The sequence below is a fragment of the Pituophis catenifer genome, unplaced genomic scaffold, assembly GCF_029215685.1.
Source record: "Pituophis catenifer annectens isolate HBS135680 unplaced genomic scaffold, rPitCat1.0.hap2 SCAF_3, whole genome shotgun sequence".
Lineage (NCBI taxonomy): Eukaryota > Metazoa > Chordata > Lepidosauria > Squamata > Colubridae > Pituophis > Pituophis catenifer.
Window position 1 is genome coordinate 192,155,223 of NW_027256883.1, and position 12,918 is coordinate 192,168,140.

A 12,918-nucleotide genomic window follows, 5' to 3' on the forward strand; every position below is an offset into this window, starting at 1 on the left:
CTGATGATCACACAGCTCAGCTGGGCATGGGGGGAGGGCGGGGCAGGGATTTTTGCTACCGGTTCTCCGAACCACCCGCCGCCATCGCTACCGAATCAGGAGATGCAGTCCGAACCGGGAACATTTCACCCCTGATTGGAAGCCATTGCCCACTCTACTTAAACTTGCTCTCTACTGTTATATGTTACTTAGTTCTGCATTGGATAAAGGGATTCTTTGTTCTTCAACTAAAACTAGGATAGCTGCTGTAAAAAAATTCTCTTTTTCATCGATAGGGAAAGATTTTACCTGATTTTTTTTTCTGGGGGAACCAAATACAATTGCCTCAACTGTATTGTATTGTACTGTATTGACTTTAGTTCATCTAGTCCAGCTCTCTGAATATACAAGAATTTTCTTTCAGGTGCTGAGCATACTCAGACAGTATTTTGTTTGCTTGCTTGCTTGCTTATTTGTTTTCAGAAGGGTTTGGAAATTCAAAGTTGTTCACAGATAGATAATGTCTATGATTTATCTCCTGGACATGAATAAGAATCTCCTGAACATGAATAAGATATCCTGGACATGAATAAGAATCTCCTGGACATGAATAAGAAATTCAAGAATTTCTTCTTTTGGAGGAGATAATGGCTTAGGCTTCTACCCTAAGGCGGATTCCATATTGAACGATCTTGACCCAGCTTCTGCTTTTAATCCACCCCATGCCCTTGTCAAAAAAAAAGTTTTTAAAAGCCAGATGTGATGGCAAATTAGTTCTGGAAACAGATTCTCTTCCTTGAGTGGTTTGATTTGGGGGGGGGGGGGGGCTGAGATTTATTTCTCCCTGCATGTGTTTTGTGACTGTCTATATTTGGTGAGCTGCAGTTTGTACAGCTGTCCATTCTCCTGCTTAATATGGGGTCTTAAAATAAAAACAAACAAACGGATATTCAAAAAAAAATTACCCAGCATGAAGACACCAAGAAGTATTTGTTCCTGCACTTTAGCTAAGAGAATACTTCACTGGTCCCATGCATTGATTCTCTCCTATGGTTAAAAGAGCTGGCTGTCTCTGCAATTAAAAGAAAACTGCATCAGGGGATTGATTGTTTGAGTTCTAGTTACCCAAAATAAAAACAGAAACAACAGCTAATTCATGCTCAGTGCACAGCCAGGGATCCAGAACAAAATTCAGGAACAGTAGGAAGCCTTGCCTTAGTAATAAAGTATAAAGTGTAAAAGTCATCAATGTGTTTCTTGTACACATTACAATTATGAGTTCTAATTTTGTTCACTCCTATACATTTTTAATAAGAGGCACCGACAAAATGTTGAAGTGGCTGAATTTTAGAATAACCATGCAGAGAAACAAACCTGCCATGGGGATATAGAACATCCCCTTCATTACTTACGTACAAATCAAATTCTTCATATTGTAGGCAGCAACAAAGGCATATCCTCTGAGAATCATCCCATAATTTGCCACTCCCCATCCGAAAAATGATTGCCTATTCCTGAGATCAGCCGACTGTTTTCATGAAGAGTTTCGAAGCTACGTAGGAGAGATGCAGGAAATCCTCATATAAGTTTCAAATAATTAAGATTCAAATGACTGAAGTTCTGGATGGATCTTGAGATCATCTTGCCTCATACTGTATCTTAGGTAATTGAGTTAGCCATATCTAAGAGACAAATAAATGTTTATTATATCCTGAAACCAGTAGCTTCTCCACTTGCTTTTTTAAAAGTAATAGATAGTGGAAGGAGGGACGCGATGGCTCAGTGGCTAAGACGCTGAGCTTGTCGATCGAAAGGTCGTCAGTTGAGCAGTTTGAATCCCTAGTGCCACGTAACGGGGTGAGCTCCCATTACTTGTCCCAACTTCTGCCAACCTAACAGTTCGAAAGCACATAAAAAATGCAAGTAGAAAAACTAAGGACTACTTTCTCTTGGTGAGAAAGTAACAGTGTTCCATGTGCCTTTAGCGTGTAGTCATGCCAGCCACATGACCACGGAGACGTCTTCGGACAGCGCTGGCTCGTCGGCTTTGAAACGGAGATGAGCACCGCCCCCTAGAGTCGGGAAGGACTAGCACATACTGTATGTGCGAGGGGAACCTTTACCTTTACTTTTAGATAGCGGGAAAGATCTGAATTCTAAAATAATGCTAGCTAGAGTGGACACTCCTGGGCTCAGTCTGCTCTTTTTATGATGAGGTTTATAGCAGCAGATTCTTAAGATCAGAAACAGGTGAGTGACATATACTGTAACCCTAGGGCTGAAAGGGATCTTTCAATCTCTTTTCTGGGAAATTGGAATTGCTTTCTGGTCAGTATTGCAAAAATTATATGTACAGTTTTTTATTCTTTTGAGATAGGTTATACATGGAAATTACAATATAAGCCCTACAAAAAGGCTGAACATAATTTCAAATAAAAAATAACAATGAACCAAACCAGTTTTACAAAAACATCTCATTCACCAGGGATTCTCTGGCTTTCCAAGGTTTAACTTTAACCCCTGGCCACAAATCCTGATCTCAAATTTTTCTTTCTTTTTGTCAGATGGTTCATCAAATCTATTTAAATTGAGCCTAATAATTAATCTTCTCATTTATTTTGCTTTCTTTTCTTTCTTTCTTTTTTTTTTTTTGGCATAGGTACCTCAGGGATTTACCAGGGACCTAACAGCTTGACGGGTTCTGCAGGGTTCAGCACAGGGTTGCACCAGGTACAACTTCATTTTTTTAAAGTATGAAAAGATGATTCTTGTATATTGAAAATATAGGTCACCTTTCCTTTCCAGCCTTTTAAGTTGCCATTAACTAGTCATTATGAAAATGAATGATAAAATATCTTAGAATCAAGATTAATAACAGAATATTCAGCTGAGAAAAGTCAAGCAAAATTAAATGGTGAAAACAGCAGAAAAACAAAGAGCAACACATTAAAACTTACATACATACATACATACATACATACATACATACATCATACATACATCATATCTTAATATTTGGAGACCAAAACAGTAGCATGCATGTGGACACCCACAGAGCACAATAGCTTGACAGGAAACCTAGCAACAACTGCTCTCAAAATTATTTCCTTCTCTTTTCCCTCCCTCTACCTCCCTCTCTCCCTTACCCTTCTCTTCCTGCTCTGGCCAGCCTTGGTCCTTGGTCAACACTTACTGAATGCAATGATGAAAGCATTTCACACAGTATTGTATGAACAGCTTAAAAAAAGAAGAACTAGAAGTTTCCATCATCATGTAAAGTTGTTTCTTTGCCATGCTTGGTTTTACCTGCTTACAGACAAAGACTTAAAACCATGAAACCAACAATTAAATCAGTGAAGACTTGGACTGAGGAGGCAAAGCTAAAGCTACAGGCTTCCCTTGACTGCACTGATTGGAATGTGTTCAAAGATACTGCTATAGACTTGGATGAACTCACATATACTGTAACATCATATGTCAGTTTTTGTGAAGACCTATGTGGGCCGACCAGAAACCAAAGAATATACAGTAATAATAAACCTTGGTTCACAGCTAAACTTGAGCAGCTACCAAAGAGGAAGCATACAGAAAAAGCGATAGAATGCTGTACAATCAGGGCAGAAACATATTAACAAGGGAGATCAGAGCAGCAAAAAGAAGCTACTCTGAAAAGCTAAGGGATCAGTTCTCAGTCAGCAAACATGTGGAAAACTCTTAAAAATATCACCGGTTACAGCAATCCTCCATCCCATGCTGAAGGAAATCAACAATTGTAGGTTTGAGAGAAAACTACTGCCACCCATCTCCACAATCCCCATCTCAGACACACCAACATCAGCCAAGCCTCCTACAAGCTACCCCATCCCATTGGGCCCACCACCTCTGGTGATTACAGATAATGAGGTCTATTTCGCAGACAAAAGCCAGGAAAAGCACCACGCCCAGGCAAGATAACTCCTTCTTGCTTAAAAGCTTGTGCTGACCAACTGGCCCCCAACTTCACCCCCATCTTTAATAAATCTCTAGAGATGTGCTATTTTCCTTCTTGCTTCAAATGCTCTACTATCATCCCAGTGCCAAAGAAACCCTTCATCAAGGAACTGAATGACTTCAGACTGGTTTCTCTAATATTTGTAAACATGAAGACTTTTGAAAAATTGTGAAAATATCTACAGACCCCTCACATCCTGGACATAAATTGTTTCAACTCCTACCCTCAAAACGACGCTATAGAGCACTGCACACCAGAACAATTATACACAAGAACAGTTTTTCCCGAATGCCATCATTCTGCTCAACAACTAATTCCCACAACACTGTCAAATAATTTAGTAAAACTGTATTACTATTATTCTTCTCATCCTTCCTATTACCTATCTTCTCCCACTTAATAGCTATAACCATGTTGCTCGTATCTTTACAATTTATATTGTTTTATTGTTTCCTAGTATGATTTGATTGCTTATTAGTATCCTATGACTAGCGTCACTAGCAGAAATGTTGTACCTTCTGATTCTTGATGAATATATATATGTGTGTGTGTGTGTGTGTGTGTGTGTGTGTACACTGAGAGCACATGCACCAAATACAAATTCCTTGTGTGTCCAATCACACTTGGCCAATAAAGAATTCTATTCTATTCTGTTTAGGTAATCATTGGTTGGTTTGTTTTGCTTTGTTTTTTAAGCTTTAATGTATCACATGGCAACTTTTGTGAGTATGAAGCAGGGAGGGAGGGAAAATTACCTTCCTGATTTCCTTTTACAAACTACCTTTTGTGTATGTTCACTCTTGTATGTGTAAATCATATCTATAAATAAATGGTGTAAGTACATTATATTTAGAAAGGCTATATAAGGAAGGCTGCTGGTTAAGTTGATGTAGTAGTCCAAGAATGAAATCACTCCTCTTTTTTTCTTCTTCTTCACACAAATGCTGAAATGAACATTCAAGGCTAAATTCAAGTTCTGTGGGACATAAAATGTTTGAGAATTACACTCCTAAATTCTTTTTCCATAAGCTTTGACAGCAGCTTCCTCGGGAGGAGGGGGTGAGATTTAGTCCATGGCAGACTAATTAAGAAGGATTTCAAGAAGAAAACCTCTGCCTCAGTCTCTAGACCTGAGTGAGCAATCACCAGCCCATGGACTGAATAACCCACCTAGATCAGAGGTAGGTTTCAGCAGGTTCTAACCAGTTCTGGAGAACTGGTAGGGGAAATTTTGAGTAGTTCGGAGAACCAGTAAATGCCGCCTCTGATTGGCCCTGTCCCCATCTATTCTCTGCCTCCCGAGTCCCAGCTGGGAGGAAATGGGGATTTTGCAGTAACCTTCCCCTGGAGTAGGGAGGGAATGGAGATTTTACAGTATCCTTTCCCTGCCACGCCCACCAAGCCACACCCACAGAACCAGTAGTAAAAAAAATTTGAAACCCACCACTTCCCTAGATATATTTTTGCACCCTACACACACATAGAGAGCCTGTAGATCTTTAAATTTGTATTTCAACTATGAGAGAATAACCCTAACCCTAACCCTAACCAGAATAACAATCCCAGAAATCTATTCCATAAATGCACAACTTTTCTATATTAGCTGCCTACAGGATGTTTTGCTTGCATAGAATAATTAGAATTATATGGCTACAGAAGCTGTTGGAGTTGTCAGAAATGGCTAAACTGACCATTTTGATAAAAGAAAAGAACATAAGTACTTTTGCTGCTACATGGAGACCACTTCTGGACTTTGTGCTTGAGGTGGAAAAAAAATGAAACTTTGATTTTGGGTTTTACTGATTAGATTGATTTGTTTTTATAGAAATGGCTAGTTTATATTATTATGGAAAAGTAAAAAGTTGAGGTTCGATGTTAATGCTTTATTTTACTGCCACAGATGGAAGTCAACGGGGTTTTTTTCTTTTCTCCCTCCCCCCTTTCACTTCTCTTTCCCCTTTTCTCTCTCCATTGTGTCTCCCTATTTGCTTTTGTAATTTTGTATTTTATTCTATAATCTAATCAAATGTTTAAAGATAATAATTAGAATTATGTCTCTTCTTTCAAAGGACTATTCTTCATATCCCAGCTTCACACAAAGCCAGTATTCACAGTATTACAACTCTTCCTACAGTTCATCATATATGTCTGCAAATAACATTAGCCCATCAACCATCCCAACGTCACCTTATTCTGTCCAAGAGTCATCACACAACGTTAGCAGTCAGAGCACTGAATCACTTCCTGGTAAGGGCTTCGAACTAGAAATGTATTTTTCATTATTGAATTTGTATATCAATCTCTTAAACCTTAATTTCAACCAGGACTTGGGTGCAGATCCTATTTTTAGTGGCAAGTGGGACTTAATTTTGCTATTTAAGAATAACTATACGTGAAATACTTTTTGTAACATTTTTCTGTGATTTAAAATAACCAGAAGAAAATTTACTTTTCATTTACTTTTGTGATTTTCCCTAAAATAATCATTATTGCATTTCTTTTAAAAATGCATTTCTGTACCTATAAATATATAATGATATTGCATTTCCCTGAAAATAAGACCCTGTCTTATATTTTTTTGAACCCCGAAATAAGCGCTTGGCCTTATTTTCGGGGAGATCTTATTATTTTGGAGCGTGTGGAGCAAGATGGGGCTCCTCTTGCCGTCTTACCTGATTTCGAGCTCTGTCTCCCTAACCCTAACCAGAAGAAATGGCGGGGACCGGCTGCGGATGCATTTAAATATTTTCGGGGAGGGCTTATTTTCAGGAGAGGGCTTATTTTTTGGGGAGGGCTTATTTTCGGGGGAGGGCTTATTTTTGGGGAGGGCTTTTTTTCAGGGAGGGCTTATTTTCAGGGGAGGGCTTATTTTTGGGGAGGGCTTATTTTCAGAGGGAGGGCTTATTTTCAGGGCATGTCTTATTTTCAGGGAAACACTGCATTATTTGCAAAGTACACAGTGGTCTCAGTATTATGGTAATGATGATACCAGGCTAACATCACAAAGTATAAACAAAGACTTGGTCACTCACTGATAGTTATCTATATGCTGAGAAATAATAAGAAAAGCTAAAGAATTGGCAGAAAAATACAACTTTTTCATCCCTTTGCAACAGAGAAAAAAAATCAGAACTATTTTACGAACTTATGTCTGTAATTTCTGCTGTTAGAATGAATGTTGCTTTGATATTTTGGGCACTCTTGAAACAGCCTAAGAATAATAACTTAGGATGTTGCTTTAAGTCAGATTCCTGTTATAGGTGAATATACAACACCTGTAAAAGGCATAGAATCTGACAGACAGCACAGGGGAACTGATGGAAAACTACGAGGACGATCAAAAAGAAGCAGTGACCCATCCCCGGCAGGAGACACTGATATTGAGGTAAGAGTAATAAAGGTTTCTTACCCCCTTTCTTTGATGCTTAAATCTGGCGTCTCCAACATAGCGCTAATGTGATCCAGAATTCTTCATTATGCCCACTAGGTTCCCTGATCCACCTGAATTTTAATTTTTCTAAAACCTTCCTTTAACCCCAAAAATGAAAAACCAAGCATGTTGCAAAGCAAAGTGGCTCCCCTTCTCCAGCCTCAACTTCACTTCCAAGAATGTCTGTGGAACCTTGCTTAAAAAATGCTAGAGTCCAATGCTTTCTTTGGAACTGCCCAGGAAAAAAAATGTTAGCGAGAAGCAGAGATAGAATTGTCCTTGGGTGTGGTGGGAGAGGTATGGCAGGTAGCATTTTGGGAAATCGATGCTTCATAATTGCTTATGTCCCTATGGCAGCTATTTTGTGAATGGGCAAGTGTCCTCTCCCCTTTTGGAAGAACACCCACTACCATATTACTAAGATTTATATTTGCCCACCAGTTTAAAAAGTTGGGGGTTTTGCTTGAAATAAAACATAATAATGTGACTGTTGTATGCCAAGAACTGGTCAGTGAATGCCTAGTTTATAAGGAACCTTTGAATACACTGAATTGAACATGTTCAAAGGACACAAAGATACATTATAGTTGTCTTCACATATCTGAAGGGCTGTCATGGAGAAGGAGAGGCAGATAGTTCTGCGTTGCCCAAATGTCTATAACATTTTCAGCCTTCAAACACCTAAAGTATATATGAATAACTTCATAAGAATAAAGGCCAGTTTTTCTTGTTCTGGACAGCTTTTCTCAGTGTAGTATTTTTATTTCTAAGGATGACTTTGCACTAGAGAGCCATGCTTTGCTTTATATCATGCTAATATTGCAATTGAAAAGGAATTCATTAAAATTTATGGGAAGGATGGTGGCAAACATCAAATGAGATCCTTATTAATTTGGTGGAGACCATGAGCATTGCACTGGGATCCGAAACATATTTGATAGCAGCCTTGTCTTCACCTTTCTGTTTTAAATGAAAGAGAAAGGGATGCATCTAATTTAAGCCTCAAGTGATTTTTTTAAAAAGCGATACATTATTTATTGATGTGACATTCAATATTCAAAGGGGCTAATGCTTTAAAATAGTCACAGTAAAAATCAGAGGGAAGATGAAGGGAAAATGTAGACAAGGAAAAAAGGGTGAAAATTTCAGAAGCATTATTGTAGTTATAATAGCAATAGCACTTAGACCTATATACCACTTCACATTGCTTTACAGCCCCCTCTAAGTGGTTTACAGAGTCAGCATATTGCCCCCAACAATTTGGGTCCTCATTTTACCGACCTCGGAAGGATGGAAGGCTGAGTCAACCTTGAGCCGCTCAGAATTGAGCAGTGAGTTAGCTCTGCAATACTGCATTCTAATCACTGCGCCACCACAGCTCTATAATAGTAGATTGAGACTAGGAAATTGTTTTAATTACTTTAAAAAAAGGTTGTTTTTGTTTGTTTGGGCTTAGTCTTTTGGAGCAGTTTAAAATAAATAAGGGTGGCATCTCAAGGAAGCATTCTTCTAGGACTCTGACAGCAAGAGGAAGGTATAAGAAGAAAAGGGTGAGATATTTTAGGAACAGGAAATCTTCAAATAGCTGAGGTAATGCCCCACACAAGCAAGATCACTGAGAGGAAGCAAAGAGGTTCTTCTTTACATAGTTATGTAATCCAAAATTAGTGTATTTCTGCCAGTAATTGGTGTATTTTTCTCTATTTTTCCACCCCTCTGTTTTTTATGACAGCGTGTGTTTGTATGGGACTTGGACGAGACGATAATTATTTTTCACTCCTTACTCACGGGAACTTTTGCCTCCAGATACGGGAAGGTACTGTTGAGTTCACTTGTGTTATTTTCTAACATTATTATTTGTCCAATGAAAATTGTAAGGGCAAAATCATCAGAATACTAAACACTGTTACTCATCTGATATATCAGTGAAGGTTCTCAGTCATCCAGATTGTCTTAAAGTTGAGTTATGGCAACAGGACTTACTTTAAATATATATTGTACTTGGATATAGTTTTATTTGAAAAGTCAAGCTCATAGTTTGAACTTAGTACTAGATTCATCTTTAAACAAGGACAGCTAGATTTCAGCAATGAGCAGGAACATTTATTTTATTATTTATTTAATTTTATGCTCCTCCCCATCTCACTGATAGTGACTCTGGACGGCTAATAATATGGTAAACAGTAAAAATAAGTCAGACAATTAAAATAAAGGAATTAAATAAAAAAAGCTAAAATATAAAATGATAGGTAGTCTGGGAATGGGCATCTTTTCTACCCAGTCAGCCACCCCCAATATAGCAGTCCCAGGCAAAGCAGAAGAGCCAAATTTTCAGACTCTTCCAGAAAGCCAGGAATGTGGGGGTGAACCTCAGTGCCAACGGGAGAATATTCCAGAAGCAGGGCCACAGCTGAAAAGGCTTCTACTAGACTCTGCCAACCACAATTATTTGGCAGACAAGATCCAGAGTAGGCCCTTACTGCTGGAATGAGTGGGGCAAGCCAGGGATGAAATCCAGCAGGTTCTGACAGGTTCTGGAGAACCGGTAGCAGAAATTGTAAGCAGTTCAGAGAACTGGCAAATACCACCTCTGGCTGGCTCCAGAGTGGGGTGGGAATGGAAATTTTGCAGTATCCTTCCCCTGCCACACCCACCAAGCCACACCCACAGAACTGGTAGTAAAAAAAATTGGATTTCACCACTGTGGTAGGCTAATCCCTCATTGGGATGAGACGGCTTCAAAGATATCCAAAGTTTCAAAGTTTAGGCTCAGAACAATTATTAATTTATTTATTCATGTTTTACACTTTTTAACCACCCGTCTCCCTCAGGAAGAGGCTCTGGGTGGTGGGCTCATGTCTAGAAAATTTCAGTGTGTTTAAAGTTTGCATATCTTAATTACTTTATCTCTGGTTTAGACTTCTCTAACACAATATGAGGGCTACCATAGAAAAATTGGATTGCAATGCTATGCCAGATTATTGATTGGAGTTGTTTTAGAGACGTTTTCAACCCTGATTGTCTTCAAGCTCATCGCTAGACACCAATCATTGCTGGTTTAAAAGCCAGCATTCTCTCATATATGCTTACCTTGGTCTTTAAGAGCTTTAGAAAAGCCTGAAGAAATTAGGAATACTAAACTGTCAGAAGAAAAGACACAAGTGGAATATGACAGTACTATTCAAATATCTAAAAATATGTCACACAGAAAAAAATTAAGATTACAGAGTGCTCTTGTACTAGATTAAAAATGCAAAATAATAGATTTAAATGAACAGAAGAGATTGCAACTGAATAAAAGGGGGGAGGGAAAGCTTGCTGACCATCAGAGCATGTGGACAATAGAATTTGACCAAATCAGCTCTATGTTTGCTGCCTCAGTGTTGACTTGTGTTTGAAGCAAGTTTTAGTATGGAGGTTGAGATTATAAATTTTGTATGTTAAATTTTTATTTGCTTCGGCCATCTTTCCCAAGGCCCCTCCTTCTTCCTTGAAGTCAACAGCTGCCATCCTGACTCATTTGACCATTCCTTGCAGATATTCCTGCATGCAATGTACTTCTGCATCGCTTTTCTGCAATGTCTAAGATTATCTTTTGTATTATCCTAAGGAGGTTGGACATATTTCTAAATGTATGATCTCTATAAGATTCCTGTCAATTTTACAGAAAAACTCACAACATCCTAGACCAATCCAACATTACAGAGATGGCTTATTAAAAATATTACTCAGGTTTAAAATTATTACCTTTTTGTCGCTGTTTACCAAAAGGATGTAATTAGAATCTTCCTGCAGAGATTTACAAATGTGTCTAAAACCTGTTTCACAATTTTTTGTTTTTGGAAATCAGATGTTGACAATGTGGTGTAACTTCAGGCATATTCTTTGCTCCCAGATATCAGATGCAAATTTGACTTCACCACAAAATAATTGCAGTTTTCCAGCATACAACATTTAACTGGAGGATTTCTCTGCAAATTTATAATTTGTATAATTATATTTACGATTGTATAATTGAATTATAATGTGTATAATTCACAGCTTTTACACATCTACAAGTTTCACAAAGTATGAAGAAAAAGTAGCAGAAGTAATCAGGTCTTAACTTGTGTAACACTTTTTTTACTGATAAAGAGACAATAAGTTCCTTCTCTTTTGATATTACATCATGTTCCTTCTTTCATGTGGTATGGAAAAGGTTATTTGCTATTTATTAGAATGGGATTACTAACTTGACAGTTATTTAAATAGACTTGACTATTTAGCAGTGACTGCAGAAATAAGATTTGACATCATTTTATGGTTCTACCAGCTGCTGTAGCTTTATGATACCTATAACAATTGGGATAAGTAAAGTGAAGCTTAGATTTATTGTCCTCTTTAAGATATGAACACATGTAAAATAATTAAAAATGTTGATGATACAGAAACCTTCTGAACCCTTTTAACGGACTCTACCCTTTCCCTCTGAAAAGAGAGCACATTTGTTTCAAAGTTTAGTTGCTTCAATCTTAAATGCTCCAGCAGCTCCTACAAATGAAATATATTATGCATTGTGCTTAACATAACACAGTACAGATACTCCTTGACTTATGTCCACAATTGGGACTGGAATTTATTTATTTAAAACATTTATGTTGACCCCCATCTTCTAATTCAGAAGTCCCCGATCCCCGGGCCACACCCCATTTAATATCAGGCCATACAAGTACTGGGCGAGCACACCCGCGCAGCTCCACTTGCACAAGCAGTGGGTGAGCGTGTGCATGCTTGTGTGCATGCACTGTTCCACTTGTGCAAGGAGTGGGAAAGCACGCATGTGCACAACTCTATTTGTGCAAGTGGCAGGCACACATGCCAGCCACTTGCACAAATGGAGCTGTGCATGACTTCCCCTCTTCCCCCTCACCACCGGTCCTCAAAGTTGGAAAGGTTGAGGACCACTGTTCTAACCAATTCTAGGCAACCCAATCAAAAATCTGAATCATTGAGTGAAGCAGTTATGAAGCAAGATGTCACATGACCACTTCTCTGAACAACTGCAATCCTGGCACCCGGATATGGTTATGTGATCTCGTGGGTCTTAGGCCAATGAAATTTGAGATAAGGAGTAGGTTGATACCTCAGGAGAGTGGGGGAGACCCTGGAAGGCCCATCACAGGCTACAATGCCCAGTGTGGAAACTGGGAGGCCTTGGCCAGCCACTGGGCCCACTGGTATGCATAAACCTGCTGTGGTCCACATGACCTCAATTGGCTACAGGGCCAACTGGCATGCGGAAACCTGTTGCAGCCTTAGCCTACTCTCTGCCTTACTAAACCCAGGATGCCTGTGCCTGCAACCCAGCTCACCAGGATCAGGAAGGTTAGGTAGGACAGCATTGTTTGGGGACTTCATAGATATGTCAGAGAGACTTTGAATACTGTGAATATTATGCAGGGGTGAGCTTCAAAAATTTTAGCAAGGGGTTCTCTGCCCGATTGCTGGGTGGGCATGGTCAGGGTGGGCATGGTCTAGT

The 12,918-nt window shown here is 38.9% G+C and overlaps 1 protein-coding gene across 3 annotated transcripts in view; it reads left to right on the forward strand.

The window, feature by feature from the left end:
• EYA2 (EYA transcriptional coactivator and phosphatase 2) overlaps nt 1–12,918 on the forward strand; it is a 127,746-nt gene that overhangs the window by 89,481 nt on the left and 25,347 nt on the right. For all 3 annotated transcript variants that reach the window (XM_070940032.1, XM_070940034.1, XM_070940031.1), the window contains exons 6-9: nt 2,639–2,709; nt 6,040–6,217; nt 7,231–7,355; nt 9,133–9,216. In XM_070940032.1, the coding sequence (XP_070796133.1) occupies nt 2,639–2,709; nt 6,040–6,217; nt 7,231–7,355; nt 9,133–9,216 (458 nt within the window). The remainder of the gene's footprint in view (nt 1–2,638; nt 2,710–6,039; nt 6,218–7,230; nt 7,356–9,132; nt 9,217–12,918) is intronic.